The sequence below is a fragment of the Haematobia irritans genome, chromosome 3 (assembly GCF_050003625.1).
Source record: "Haematobia irritans isolate KBUSLIRL chromosome 3, ASM5000362v1, whole genome shotgun sequence".
Lineage (NCBI taxonomy): Eukaryota > Metazoa > Arthropoda > Insecta > Diptera > Muscidae > Haematobia > Haematobia irritans.
The window spans coordinates 10282608-10298879 of NC_134399.1; the positions used below are offsets into that span (position 1 = coordinate 10282608).

The following is a 16272-nucleotide window of genomic DNA, read 5'->3' on the forward strand; positions in this document are numbered from 1 at the left end:
GACCGATGTGGACCAATTTTTGCACGATTGTTAGAGACCATCTACCAACACCATGTACCAAATTTCAGCCGGATCGGATGAAATATGCTTCTCTTAGAGGCTCCACAAGCCAAATCTGGGGATCGGTTTATATGGGGGCTATATATAATTATGGACCGATGTGGACCAATTTTTGCATGATTGTTAGAGACCATCTACCAACACCATGTACCAAATTTCAGCCGGATCGGATGAAATATGCTTCTCTTAGAGGCTCCACAAGCCAAATCTGGGGATCGGTTTATATGGGGGCTATATATAATTATGGACCGATGTGGACCAATTTTTGCATGGTTGTTAGAGACCATATACCAACACCATATACCAAATTTCAGCCGGATCGGATGAAATATGCTTCTGTTAGAGGCTCCACAAGCCAAATCTGAGGGTCCCTTTATATGGGGGCTATACGTAAAAGTGGACCGATATGGCCCATTTTCAATACCATCCGACCTACATCGATAACAACTACTTGTGCCAAGTTTCAAGTCGATAGCTTGTTTCGTTCGGAAGTTAGCGTGATTTCAACAGACGGACGGACGGACGGACGGACGGACGGACGGACGGACATGCTTAGATCGACTCAGAATTTCACCACGACCCAGAATATATATACTTTATGGGGTCTTAGAGCAATATTTCGATGTGTTACAAACGGAATGACAAAGTTAATATACCCCCATCCTATGATGGAGGGTATAAAAAGCCGCAACAGATATGCCAATAAATTCAACAACACAACTTGCAGATACCACAGAAATATTTGGAGAAACAGTAACTACGCATTGATTGACTATCGCTAAATATTCTAAAAAGAATTTCACCATAAATCATAATCTAATCAAACGAAACAATTATACGTAGACTAAGAGGGGTTTTAGACGATGCAATTGGTTGCGTGCAATTTTTTGTATTCTCTTTTAAAGTTGCTTCTTAAAAACTTCAGCATTTATACGTTGAAATTTTTCATGCAATCGCTTGAAATTTCAAGTTTCAGAAATGTCAAAAAATTGCAAGAGGAACGGAAAACATGAAATTTTTTCTACCCCCTTTGCTTCTCTACCCCGTTTGCCTACAAACAAGAATTGCGTGCAATTATTGCATGCAATTATTGCATCGTCTAAAACCCTTCTAAAACGATGTCCATTTTTGGTCCTGAATTTGAAAAGATATGGCCGCAAGCAGGTACGACACTACAACTATCTGATTTTGGCAAAAAACTCTTGAAACAATGTGAAAATATAAAGAAACCCGAACAAAAGGATGTCGATTTAGATGAATTTAAACGTAAATCATCCAATTTTCCTTTAGAGGTAAGCATTTGATACCCTAATTGCATACATACTAATATTTAATGGTTAATATTTTGTAGTTCGGCACAAATACTTGCCGGGTAATTAGCCAACCCAAAGACCGTTATCCCAATATACAGAAACAAATTTCATCAGCCTATCCTGTTATACACGAAAGGGTATTGCAATTATATTTGGATTTCCTGGAACACAAATGTCAATATGGTAAGTTTAAGAGAGAAGTTCACCACTGTGGTATCACAATGGACTGAATAGTCTAAGTGAGCCTGAAATATCGGGCTGCCACTATTCCTAACCTAACCTTAAAATTCTAAACACAATAAAATATTACGCCAGGACTAAGTTCATGTTATCCACACTAACCATATGATTTGGGTTCAGTATTATTATTAGTGAGTTATACCATAGATAACCAAGTAATAGATGACCCATCGGTGTCAAACGCGGTTTGACAGTTCCCAAAATGAAGAATAAACGAAGAATGCCAAATTCTCTTTGAGATACGTTTTTACAATTTTCCTATTTTATCCACAATTTGAACATTTTTGGTGCACCAGCTGATTTATAATTAAATTAAATATTCAAAAGTTTATATTTGCACAAAAAATTCCGACCAAAACCGCGAAAATACAATATTTGATTTTGAGCAAATTTTCTCTTTACGAAAAACACAGAACGAAATGTCAGAGAATTCATTTGGTTTCCTTCAACATTTTCAGGCCGGAGAGCGATGGGTCATCTATTACATATCTTATCTATGAGTTATACATATATAAAATAGCTTGCTTTTGTTGTTTGTTTTGTTCCATTTTTTCCCATATTGTACTTTATCTGACATACAGGGTAATGAGTTATGGTCAAGATTCTAACGAACTCTATTTTTTTAAATTATATTTTTATTTATTTTTAAATTTTCTAAAAATGTTATATCTTCGGAAAATTTTTTCAAAATTTTATATCTGTAGAACATTTTCTCAAAATTGCATAGAAAATTTTCTCAAAAATTTAATACCTATAGAAAATTTTCTCAAAATTTTATATCTACAGAAAATTTTATCCAAACTTTATATCTAAAGCAAATATTCTCAAAATTTTGTTTCTATTGCAAATTTTGTCAAAATATTATTTCCAAAGAAAATTTTGTCAAAATGTTATTTTTATGATTTTTTGATTTCAGCTTAAAACCATGCATTGACTAAACTAGAAGTGTAGCTTAACCAACAGAGGAAAAGAATGTTTGTCAAATTTATTTGGGCAAAGCCCTATAGACTGCAAGATGGTTGGATGGACGCACGTTTCGGAATTACCACATTCCTCATCAGCATCCTCAACTTGCAGCAAGACTATCAACCAATTATTTATCAGAATAAATTCAGGCAGTTCATTAAACCCAACAATGAACCACACTTGAACCCTCCGAAAAAAGGTTTTGTATGATAGCCGGCTTATGCCGAAATAAATTCAAAACAAACATATTTCTTTTCCTTTGCCATGGTCAAATCATCGATTTTATTTTTATTTCTATAGAAAATTTTTGTCAAAATTTTAATACCTATAGAAAATTTTTGTCAAAATTTTATTTCTATAGAAAATTTTGTCAAAATTTTATTTCTATAGGAAATTTTGCCAAAATTTTATATCTATTGAAAATTTTCTCAAAATTTTATATCTATAAAAAATTTTCTCAAAATTTTAATACCTATAGAAAATACATTTTATTTCCATAGAAAATTTTGTCACAATTTTATGTCCATAGAAAATTTTGTCACAATTTTATTTCTATAGAAAATATTCTCAAAATTTTATTTCTATAGAAAATTTTCTCAAAATGTTATTTCTATAGAAAATTTTTTCAAAATTTTATTTCTATAGAAAATTTTCTCAAAATGTTATTTCTATAGAAAAGTTTCTGAAAATTTTATTTCTATAGAAAATTTTTTCAAAATGTTATTTCTATAAAAAAATTTTCTCAAAATTTTATTTCTATAGAAAATTTTGTCGAAATTTTATTTCAATAGAAAATGTTCTCAAAATTTTATTTCTATCGGAAATTTTCTCAAAATTGTATTTCTATAGAAAATTTTGTCAAAATTTTATTTCTATAGAAAATGTTCTCAAAACTTTATTTCTATGGAAAATTTTGTCAAAATTTTATTTCTATAGAAAATTCTCTCAAAATTTAATTTCTACCGGAAATTTTCTCAAAATTTTATTTCTATAAAAAATTTTGTCAACATTTTATTTTCTCAAAATTTTATTTCTATCGGAAATTTTCTCAAAATTTTATTTCTATCGGAAATTTTCTCAAAATTATATTTCTATAGAAAAATTTTGCAAAATTTTATTTCCATAGAAAATTTTTTCAAAATTTTATTTCTATAGAAACGTTTCTCAAAATTTTATTTCTATCGGAAATTTTGTCAAAATTGTATTTCTATAGAAAATTTTGTCAAAATTGTATTTCTATAGAAAATTTTATTTCTATAGAAAATTTTGCCAAAATTTTATTTCTATAGAAAAGTTTTGCAAAATTTTATTTCTATAAGTAAGTAAAGTTTAAAGTCGGGCGGGGCCGACTATTTTATACCCTTCACCCCTATGTAGACCAAAATTTGTGTTACCATCTCACATTTGCTGGAAGCTATATAAAGGAGACAATTTTTTTACTTCTACAAAATCTCTAGAACTAAAATTTAAATCGTCTAACACTATCCAATTAATTGGAGGAAACTTCCATTGAAAATGGGTCTAAAATGTGTAACAGTCTACCATATTTCCCCAACTCTGGTGTACGTATGTATGGGAGCTATATATAATTTGAACCGATTTTAACTAAATTTGACAAGTATAGTTAGAATAATAATTCTGCTATGTATGCGAAATTTCACGTAAATGGGAGTTTGGCCCCCCTGGTCATATGAGTGCACATCGGACGGAAGATATATATGGGAGCCATATCTAAATCTGAACCGATTTCAACCAAATTTGGCACATACAATAGTATCGTTAAAAGTGCCGCTTGTGCAAAATTTGAAGTAAACCGGGTCAAATTTGAAGCAAATCACGGCAAAACCCTGGATTTTGAGGCCATATAAGTTCAAATCGGACGAAAGATATATATGGGAGCTATATCTAAATCTGAATCGATTTTGACCATATTTGGCACATACAATAGTATCGTTAAAAGTGCCGCTTGTGCAAAATTTGAAGTCAACCGGGGCAAACCTCTGGCTTTTGAGCAGAGAATGAAGCCGCCGAGTCGCGCCGCCGATTTTAGCCGCCGCCGACCAGTTTCTTCCAGCCGAAGCCGCCGCCGAATATATCGACACATCTCGACTCATAATTAGCCGCCAAGTAATCAAAAATATTGATTTAAATCAGAAAAATTTATTAATAATTGTTGTATTTTTTGTTAAAATGTTTAACTTTCAACCCAAAATCCATCAGTATCATGTTTCTATAATAGCTTTGCAACCATTTAGCTCAGAAAATGTAAATGAAATGAAAATTTGATTGTAAGTTTGGTTGTACAACTAATCTCATTACCATTCGGATTACCTCAAATCGATTTTATAATGGATAATTGTCCGCCGCCGAATAGACGAATTTATATCGGCTTAGCCATCAAGCCGCCGCCGCCGGAGGCAAAAAATTAGTGTCAGCCGCCGCCGGCAAAAATGGGTCGGCTTCATTCTCTGCTTTTGAGACCATATAAGTCCAAATCGGGCGAAAGATATATATGTGAGCTATATCTAAATCTGAACTGATTTTAACAAAATTTGACACACTTAACGATACTATTAAACGTACCCCTTGTGCAAAATTTGAAGCAAATCACGGCAAAACTCTGGCGTTTGTGGCCATATAAGTGCAAATCGGACGAAAGATATATATGGGAGCTATATCTAAATTTGAACCGATTTCAATCAAATTTACCAAGCATTGGTAGAATCTCAATTCTACCCTCTGTGTAAAATTTCACGAAGATCGGTAGTAAACTTTGGCCTCTGTGGTCATATGAGTCTAAATCGGACGAAAGATATATATGGGAGCTATATCTAAATCTGAACCGATTTGGCTGATATTTTGCAAGATTTTCGAGATTCATAAAATATTTGGATGTACGGTATTTCAAGAAAATCGGTTGATAAACACGCTAACTATGACCAAATCGGGGATAAATATATATGGCAGCTATATCTAAATCTGAACCGATTTTTTCCAAAACCAATAGCGATTGTCTCTGTCCCAAGAAACGGCCCTATGCCAAATTTGAGGACGATCGGACTTAAATTGCGAGCTGTACTTTGTGCACAAAATTACATATACAGACAGATGGACGGACGGACAGACAGACGGGCATCGCTAAATCGACTCAGAATTTAATTCTAAGCCGATCGGTATACTAAAAGATGGGTCTATGACCACTATTTCTTGGCGTTACATACAAATGCACAAACTTATTATACCCTGTACCACAGTAGTGGTGAAGGGTATAAAAAGATAAACCTCTACCTTACCATCGGTCACTGTTACAACAACCCAAGCAATTCGATTGAAAATCTATAGTAGAATTTTGTACACAATCCATGGTGGAGGCATATAAACTTGTTATTTCTGAAATTAATAAAGTAGATAAGACCCCTAACGTTCCATAAATTACGGCTTCATATCCATCTTCGTTTATTATTTGGCAAAAAAAAAAAAAAAAAAAAAAAAAAAAAAAAAAAAAAAAAAAACTTTACAAATGTTCCTTTTTTATATCTTATTAACTTCCCAATACTTAAAACAAAAATTATTTTACATTCATGAGTTATCAAATCACAAAGTGCATTAACAAAGGGATTTCTAATTTTACCATGGATTTCCAGGAAACGATAAGGAAAAAGAGATATATCAAAATCTAAGCTTGACAGCATTCGTTCAACGATTACTAACGCAACGTTGTGCAAGTTTCTTTGGCAAAAATGACAAATTTCTATTGATAAGCCGTGTTCGTGGTTGTAGTGGTTTCATGGATGTGGGTACAGCAAATGAAAAACCACCATTGCTTTTGAAAAATGTCTTGAGCTATGATGAGATCAAGGTAATTTTGTAATATTTCTGCAAATGAATTTAAATTGAAAAATGTTTGACTTTGTATAGCTTTCGGCTCTACTATCAGTATCCTCACATTCGGAATTAATAAATAATGGAAATCGTCAAAATTGTGGAATTATTGAGAAAAACAAGTCTTTAATTGAAAGAGAAGGTGTAGTAATTGGTTTAATCGGGGCTCGTTTAACAAGAAGAGATGTTATGGAGTTCCAAGATATTGTTATAGCAAAATCTCAAAATACCAAAGAAAAAGGTTATGGTTTTGGCTTGGATGAAGAGGCTGATACAAGGGCAAAAGATTATCGTAGAATATGGAAGAAATTTTATCAAGAACCTGATCTCCTATATGCCGATGTGAAACGGGATGATAAACGCTTTGGTCCCAGTAAAAATCAAGACGATATTTTCGATAATTTGATTATGAAGAAACGCTATGCCATATCATTTGACACCCTACTATTGGAGAGTAATGCTCGTGCTAAAGCATCTGGGAAACAAGCCTATGTTCATGTGGTGGGAATAGGCCTTGGAGTATGGAAGGCGGCAGAGCAACAAGAAAAAATCTTCTTGGAAACTTTTACACAACGCATACAGCATTTATTGCCTAAATTGGAACACATAGATGTCTTGCATTTCTCTTGGTTCCAGTTAAGTGAATGGGGAGAATTGAAAAATGGCAAAGTATTTAAATCGGAAACACATCCTTCAGGAGGCATCAAATGTTTCCTATCCAAAAGAAATCCAGCTGACAAATTAAAGTCACCGGAAATGGAGAATATGCTTTTAATAATATCATATGCCTGGGATGGCAATGCTTTGCCAGGCAATGAATTCTGGATGGTAATATCAGTTATTTATTTTTGAAAAATTTGGATTATTACTATATATATTTCCTTGTTTTTTTTTTGGGTGGTTTCAGAAAATGTTAAAGTCTACCGGAGATTCCTCAACCGCATGTAGTACTTTGATAACAGAAATCCACAATCCCCATATAAATTCGGATTGGGTGAATGGTGATAATTTACACATACAGTTGTGCTCAAAATAATAGTAGTGCTGTGCTGAATTTTTTTTCTGCTTCTTCTATTCCTTCCACTAAAGGTTTATTTTATCTTTGTTTTTTACTATATCATTGTTTGGAGTGTGCATAATAAAAAAATACCGTTGGTTTAACTTCTGATGCTATTGTTGTTGTAAAAAAATCGACATAAGAAGAATCCCTTTGCAAGCTCCAAAACAAATAAAAGGGTTATAAGCTAGCTTACAAACAATTAAAAGACGAAAATAATTTAGCTGTCCATAGTCCAAGAAAAGTCACTCTCCTTTCAAAAAAAAACATGTATCGAAAAGAATAAAGTATGCCCAAGAGGATTTCCATTGGTCAGTACAGAAATGGAGGAACATTCCCCAGTACAGAAATGGAGGAACATTGGATGGATGAGTCAAAAATGGTGCTTTATGATTGAAGAGGATCCCGTCTATATGTTCGGCAACCTAAAAACACTGAGTACAGTACCAATTTTACGACAAAAACTGTAAATCACGATGGTGCTTTAATTTATTTGCTACTACTATTATTTTGAGCGCAGCTGTAGCTACTGAGAAACATGGAGTTATACATATAGCTGATTATGCCAAGGACATGAAGGCCTAGAGCAATTCGCTTGATTCCAAACACTATTCGATGTGACTCGAGTGCAATATTTAATGAAAATATACCATTATTTATTCATAGTTTAATTTATAATAAAAATTATTTATATATTCTATTCAAAATTATTTTTAAAAATTAAAAAAATCAATTTTTAATAAAAAAAAAATATACAACACAATTCTCTTTTTTTCAATTATTTGGCAGAATGATAGATCGATCGCTTGGGAACCTCGGAACTTTAAGTTCCTTAAACAGTTCGCCTCTCTTTCTGATCGTCAGCACCTATGAATGACTACACTCATTCAGCTGTTAGGTTAAAGTGGCAGCCCGATTAAATTTCAGGCTCACTTAGACTATTCAGTCCATTGTGATACTCATTCAGCTGTTGGGATGTTTAGATTTTTGGCCTGTATCTTCCTACAACATAGACTCAAATTTCTTGTGATATTAAAGTAAAATGTGTGACTATCCTTGTTCTTCGACGCGTATTTAAAGGGTGATTCTTTTGAGGTTAGGATTTTCATGCATTAGTATTTGACAGAGCACGTGGGATTTCAGACATGGTGTCAAAGAGAAAGATGCTCAGTATGCTTTGACATTTCATCACGAATAGACTTACGATCTGCCACAACGTCGAATTTTCAGTGAATGGGCCCTAGAAAAGTTGGCAGAAAATCCGCTTTTTTATCGACAAATTTTGTTCAGCGATGAGGCTCATTTCTGGTTGAATGGCTACGTAAATAAGCAAAATTGCCGCATTTGGAGTGAAGAGCAACCAGAAGCCGTTCAAGAACTGCCCATGCATCCCGAAAAATGCACTGTTTGGTGTGGTTTGTACGCTGGTGGAATCATTGGACCGTATTTTTTCAAAGATGCTGTTGGACGCAACGTTACGGTGAATGGCGATCGCTATCGTTCGATGCTAACAAACTTTTTGTTGCCAAAAATGGAAGAACTGAACTTGGTTGACATGTGGTTTCAACAAGATGGCGCTACATGCCACACAGCTCGCGATTCTATGGCCATTTTGAGGGAAAACTTCGGAGAACAATTCATCTCAAGAAATGGACCGGTAAGTTGGCCACGAAGATCATGCGATTTGACGCCTTTAGACTATTTTGTGGGGCTACGTCAAGTCTAAAGTCTACAGAAATAAGCCAGCAACTATTCCAGCTTTGGAAGACAACATTTCCGAAGAAATTCGGGCTATTCCGGCCGAAATGCTCGAAAAAGTTGCCCAAAATTGGACTTTCCGAATGGACCACCTAAGACGCAGCCGCGGTCAACATTTAAATGAAATTATCTTCAAAAAGTAAATGTCATGGACCAATCTAACGTTTCAAATAAAGAACCGATGAGATTTTGCAAATTTTATGCGTTTTTTTTTAAAAAAAAGTTATCAAGCTCTTAACAAATCACCCTTTAGAAGGCTTCTGAGAAGTTATATTCATTGCAGAGGTGTGTTTCTCACCTTTTATGAATTTCTTACCATCCTGCTTCTGCTATTTCTATAGAAATTTTTCTTAAAATGTTATTTCTACAGAAAATTTTGTCAAAATTGTATTTCTATAGAAAATTTTGTCAAAATTTTATTTGTATAGAAAATTTTGTGAAAATTTTATTTCTATAGAAAATTTTGCCAAAATTTTATTTCTTAGAAAATTTTGTCAAACTTTTCTTTCTATAGATAATTTTGTCAAAAATTTATATCTATCGAAAATTTTGTCAAAATATTATTTCAATAGAAAATTTTGTCAAAATTTTATTTCTATAGAAATTTTTCTTTAAATGTTATTTCTATAGAAAATTTTGTAAAAATTGTATTTCTATAGAAAATTTTGTCAAAATTTTATTTCTGTAGAAAATTTCGTCAAAATTTTATTTCTATAGACAAAAATCGACAAAAATTTACCAAAACTCTTATTTTGATGGAAATTTTTCATTTTTATAAAAAATTTTATCAAAATTTTATTTCTATAGAAAATTTTGTTAAAATTTTATTTCTAAAGAACATTTCTCAAAATTTTCTCAAAATTTTAGTTCTATAGAAAATGTTCTCAAATTATTATTTCTATAGAAAATTTTGTCAAAATTTTATTTGTATAGAAAATTTTGTCAAAATTTTATTTCTATAAAAAATTTTTTCAAAATTATATTTCTAAAGAAAATATTGTCAAAATTTTATATATAGAAAATTTTGTCAAAATTTTATTTCTATACAAAATTTTGTCCAAAATTTTATTTCGATCGGAAATTTTGACTAAATTTAATTTCTATAGAAAATTTCCCCAAAATGTTATTTCTATAGAAAATTTTCCCAAATATCGTTTCTATAGAACAATATTGTGTCAAAATTTTATTTCTATAGAAAATTTTCTCAAAATGTTATTTCTATAGAAAATTTTGTCAAAATTTTATTTCTAAATAAATTTTTTCAAAATTTTATTTCTATAGAAAATTTTGTCAAAATTTTATTTCTATAGAAAATTTTTTCATAATTTCATTTCTAAGGAAATTTTTTCAAAATGTTATTTCTATAGAAAATTTTGTCAAAATTTTATTTCTATAGAAAATTTTGTCAAAATTTTATTTCTATAGAAACTTTTCACAAAATTTTTTTTTCTGTAGAAACTTTTCACAAAAATTTATTTCTATAGAACGAAATTTTGTCAAAATTTTATTTCTATAGAAATTTTCGTCAAAATGTTATTTCTATAGAAATTTTCGTCAAAATGTTATTTCTATAGAAAATTTTTTCAAAATTTTATTTCTAAATAAATTTTTTTGAAAATTTTATTTCTATAGAAAATTTTGTCAAAATTTTATTTCTATAGAAAAATTTGTCAAAATTTTATTTCTATAGAAATTTTCGTCAAAATGTTATTTCTATAGAAATTTTCGTCAAAATGTTATTTCTATACAAAATTTTGTCAAAATTTTATTTCTATAGAAAATTTTGTCAAAATTTTATTTCTATAGTAATTTTATCAAAAATTTATAAAGAGTGATTTGTTAAGAGCTTGATAACTTTTTTTTTTAAAAAAACGCATAAAATTTGCAAAATCTCATCGGTTCTTTATTTGAAACGTTAGATTGGTCCATGACATTTACTTTTTGAAGATAATTTCATTTAAATGTTGACCGCGGCTGCGTCTTAGGTGGTCCATTCGGAAAGTCCAATTTTGGGCAACTTTTTCGAGCATTTCGGCCGGAATAGCCCGAATTTCTTCGGAAATGTTGTCTTCCAAAGCTGGAATAGTTGCTGGCTTATTTCTGTAGACTTTAGACTTGACGTAGCCCCACAAAAAATAGTCTAAAGGCGTCAAATCGCATGATCTTGGTGGCCAACTTACCGGTCCATTTCTTGAGATGAATTGTTCTCCGAAGTTTTCCCTCAAAATGGCCATAGAATCGCGAGCTGTGTGGCATGTAGCGCCATCTTGTTGAAACCACATGTCAACCAAGTTCAGTTCTTCCATTTTTGGCAACAAAAAGTTTGTTAGCATCGAACGATAGCGATCGCCATTCACCGTAACGTTGCGTCCAACAGCATCTTTGAAAAAATACGGTCCAATGATTCCACCAGCGTACAAACCACACCAAACAGTGCATTTTTCGGGATGCATGGGCAGTTCTTGAACGGCTTCTGGTTGCTCTTCACTACAAATGCGGCAATTTTGCTTATTTACGTAGCCATTCAACCAGAAATGAGCCTCATCGCTGAACAAAATTTGTCGATAAAAAAGCGGATTTTCTGCCAACTTTTCTAGGGCCCATTCACTGAAAATTCGACGTTGTGGCTCGTTAGTAAGTCTATTCATGATGAAATGTCAAAGCATACTGAGCATCTTTCTCTTTGACACCATGTCTGAAATCCCACGTGATCTGTCAAATACTAATGCATGAAAATCCTAACCTCAAAAGAATCACCCTTTATCTATCAAAATTGTATTTCTATAGAAAATTTTCTCAAAATTTTGTTTCTATAGAAAATTTTGTCAAAATTTTATTTCTATAGAAAATTTTCTCAAAATTTTATTTCTATTGAAAATTTTTTCAAAATTTTAATTCTATAAAAAATTTCGTCAAAATTTTATTTCTATAGAAAATTTTCTCAAAATGTTATTTCTATAGAAAATTTTTGGTAATTCCGAAACGTGCGTCCATCCAACCATCTTTCGTCTATAGGGCTTTGCCCAAATAAATTTGACAAACATTCTTTTCCTCTGTTGGTTAAGCTACACTTGTAGTTTAGTCAATGTATGGTTTTAATCTCCAATAAAAAACAACAACAATGCTTAAAGAACAAAACCAACAAAACGAAACAAATGGAAAAAGAAGAGGAGGCACGCTCAAAAATAAACCCAGCCATGTGAATTCAAATCGATGATTTGACAGTGGCATAGGAAAAGAGATATGTTTGTTTCGAATTTATTTCGGCATAAGCCGGCTATCAATGTAAAACCTTTTTTCGGAGGGTTCAAGTGTGGTTTTTGTTGGGTTTAATAAACTGCGTGAATTTATTCTGATAATTGGTTGATAATTTTGCTGCAAGTAGAGGATGCTGATGAGGAATGTGGTAATTCCGAAACGTGCGTCCATCCAACCATCTTGCAGTCTATAGGGCTTTGCCCAAATAAATTTGACAAACATTATTTTCCTCTGTTGGTTAAGCTACACTGGTAGTTTAGTCAATGTATGGTTTTAAGCTGCAATAAAAAACAACAACAATTTTCGTAAAATTTAATTTTTAGAACATTTTGTCAAAATTTTATTTCCAATTTTTTTTTATTTTTATTATTTTTATAGAAAATTTTATCAAAATTTATGCTATTTTGTTCCCTTTACATTTCGGAATTTGTTCTTGTTTTTCTAACTGAATTTAATAATTTTTAGGTCATCCAAAGGAAAGGGAGCTCTATGTTAAATTATCGTTGGAAGGTTTTATACAACGACTGTTAACCAAACGTTGTGCTGCTTTTGTGGGTCCTCAAGATGCTTACCTATTAATTAATGGATGTAAAGGTTTTGCCGAAGAACAATATGTATCAATTGGTACAGATGATGAACAAGAGCCATTGATTTTTCAAAATTGTCTTTCGTATGATGAAGCTAAAGTGGGTTTCCTTTGTATATATTTTCACAATGGACTGAATAGTCTAAGTGAGCCTGAATCTTAATTGGGCTGCCACTTTAACCTTGTATATATTTTTATTTTTGTTTTATAATATTATTTGTTTTTAAATACAGCTATCTGCTTTTCTATCCATCTCCTCCCATTCGGAGCTAATAAACAATGGAACTCGACAAAATTGTGGTATAATTGAGAAAGACCTAAACAAAATAGAACGCGAAGGCGTAGTTATTGGTATAATTGGGGCTCGTTTCCAAAAACCACTTGTCATGGACTACCAAGATATAGTCATAAGTCCCGAACAAAATATTCCAGAGATGGGATATGGTCCGCAAAATACCTCAGATATAATGAATACGGAGTTTATTGCATCAATTGAATATCGGAAATTATGGGAGCAATTTTATGAAGAATCTGGATTTTTATATACGGAAGTGAAGAAGGACAACAAACGATTTGGAGATGTTGAAATGCCGTGTTTTAATGAAATTTTTGATAATGTGGTCATGAAGAAACGTTTTACCATCTCCTTTGATACACTCTTACTGGAAGCTCAAGCCAGGGCTTTTCAATTGAATAAACAAGCTTATGTCCATGTTGTTGGCATTGGCTTGGGTGTCTGGCGTATGGCCAAGCAACAATCGAAAATCTTTTTAGAAACATTTGACCAGAGAGTCAAACATCTATTGCCCAAATTGAATAATATTGGTGTCATACATTTCTCCTGGTTTGAAGAAAAAGAATGGGCAGACTTAAAACACAATGGTCTGATAGAATCCAAAACACATCCCATGGGTGGTATAAGGACTTTGATAGCAAATCGCAATCCTGCTGATAAACTGAACGAATCTGAATTCGAAAATATGTTATTGGTAATTTCTTATGCATGGGATGGTAATGCCTTACCGGGTAATGAATTTTGGTTTGTAAGTAATTGTTAAATATATTTTCGCATGAGGGCCTAAGTTTATGTGAATACTTTCAGAAACATTTGGATGATTCCAGTGATTCATCGAATGCTTGCAGTACTTTGGTTACGGAACTTCATAATCCTTTCATCAATACAGAATGGGTTTGTGGAAAAAATCTGCATATAGCAAGTGCCGAATATGGTGTTATACATATAAGTGAATATGCAAAGAATTTTATATAATACGGTGTTCAAATTACATTCTCAAAATTCACATTGAAAATACTTTAATTGTCATCTGCCTTAAAAAAGGAGAGATTTCAAATCTCGAAAAATGTCGATTTTGAGCGTAAAGTGTATAGCCCATAAATGAATAAAAAATGTAATATAGAAATTGAATAAAAAACTCAAATGTTTAATATTCAAAATATTGAAACGCTATTCAAAATGTTGAACTCGCCATTGACAATTTTCTAAAAGAAAATTATATATCTAGTCCACATGACTTATAAAATCTATATTTCGTGTATATTAATAATTTTTTCAATAATCGCAAAAGTCGAATTTTCCAAAATTTTATATTGTCGAAAGTGCCCTTTTGCAAATGTTGATAAACTGATAATTTTAAAGATTTACAATAATAGTTGATTGAAACGAGCTCGAGGCCAGACCTCGAGCTCGTTTCAATCAACAATTCATTAATTGGAAAAATCAAATACAGGTCGAATACAATAAAAACAAGTTTGATTTACAATAATATCTTCCCAATTTTAAAAAAATGGTATGAATTGTGATATCAAGATGCCAAAAGTTTGTTATCCAAAGGTACTAAGTACGAAGAGAGAAGTTCACCAATGTGGTATCACAATTGTTGGGTTGTATTTTGACCCGAACCGGAAACTTCTGCCAAATTTGGATCTACAAATTGGTTCAGGTTATAATATAGTCGACACTGCCCGACTTTAGACTCAGTACTCACCTTTAGTAAAAAATGGTCTGTTTTAAGCGTTGACGCTTTTGTATGTTATTTCTGAAATTGAATAAAAAACTCAAATGTTTAATATTCAAAATATTGAAACGCTATTCAAAATGTTGAACTCGCCATTGACAATTTTCTAAAAGAAAATTATATATCTAGTCCACATGACTTATAAAATCTATATTTCGTGTATATTAATAATTTTTTCAATAATCGCAAAAGTCGAATTTTCCAAAATTTTATAATGTCGAAAGTGCCCTTTTGCAAATGTTGATAAACTGATAATTTTAAAGATTTACAAAAATAGTTCATTAATTGGAAAAATCAAATACAGGTCGAATACAATAAAAACAAGTTTGATTTACACTAATATCTTCCCAATTTTAAAAAAATGGTATGAATTGTGATATCAAGATGCCAAAAGTTTGTTATCCAAAGGTACTAAGTACGAAGAGAGAAGTTCACCAATGTGGTATCACAATTGACTGAATAGTCTAAGTGAGCCTGATACATCGGGCTGCCACCTAACCTAACCTAGCCTAATGGTACTAAGTTCGTGTTTCACAAGTGAAAACCAGTGATACCGCAGTGCCACTTTAAGGGCTGAATTAAGTTCACATTATTGCGCTAATATAGCCATTGTTGGGTTGTATTTTGACCCGAACCGGAAACTTCTGCCAAATTTGGATCTACAAATTGGTGCAGGTTATAATATAGTCGACATTGCCCGACTTTAGACTCAGTACTCACCTTTAGTAAAAAATGGTCTGTTTCAAGCGTTGACGCTTTTGTATGTTATTTCTGTGCCACTAAATACCAGACTTTACACTTTTTTGTCCTGTTGTGCCACTTATTTAATTCCTCTTCTAGTGCAATTTGTCGTACGTTTCCCGGCATGTAAATTCATTTTATTCGTATTACTTCTTTATTGTGACACTTCCGCGCCACTTCTCATGGATTTTTAAGGAAATTAAAATTGCAAGAACAAAATACAATATAATAAAAATACTATTTATCTTCGCAAAATGTTTCAAATTATCTTAAAATATTTTTAGTAACTGTTAACGTTTTTTATTTACATTATTAGCAGGGTTGCCATGGTTATTTTTTTCGGTTTACTCTACAATCGCAATAACCACAAACGTG

General features: G+C 32.0%; 1 protein-coding gene and 1 long non-coding RNA gene across 3 annotated transcripts in view; one reads left to right on the top strand and one right to left on the bottom strand.

Moving 5' to 3' along the window:
- The window catches only part of LOC142228308 (uncharacterized), a 176096-nt gene extending 159906 nt beyond the window's left edge, over positions 1-16190 (bottom strand). Inside the window, exon 1 of the long non-coding RNA XR_012720129.1 lies at positions 15877-16190. This is a non-coding gene — a long non-coding RNA (uncharacterized LOC142228308). The remainder of the gene's footprint in view (positions 1-15876) is intronic.
- On the top strand, positions 746-14575 carry LOC142229198 (ADP-ribosylarginine hydrolase CG2909-like). Of its 2 annotated transcripts, XM_075299737.1 has the most exons (7): positions 747-904; positions 1171-1352; positions 1412-1556; positions 6224-6438; positions 6498-7289; positions 7369-7477; positions 8042-8281. In XM_075299737.1, exons 2-7 carry the CDS (start codon positions 1179-1181, stop codon positions 8101-8103), a joined length of 1497 nt encoding a protein of 498 aa, XP_075155852.1. In that variant the 5' UTR covers positions 747-904; positions 1171-1178; the 3' UTR covers positions 8104-8281. The 2 variants fall into 2 exon arrangements, with proteins under 2 accessions (XP_075155851.1, XP_075155852.1); XM_075299736.1 differs by lacking the exons at positions 6224-6438; positions 6498-7289; positions 7369-7477; positions 8042-8281 and adding exons at positions 13000-13220; positions 13354-14163; positions 14223-14575 and having other exon boundaries at positions 746-904.
- Positions 16191-16272: the final 82 nt, after the last annotated feature.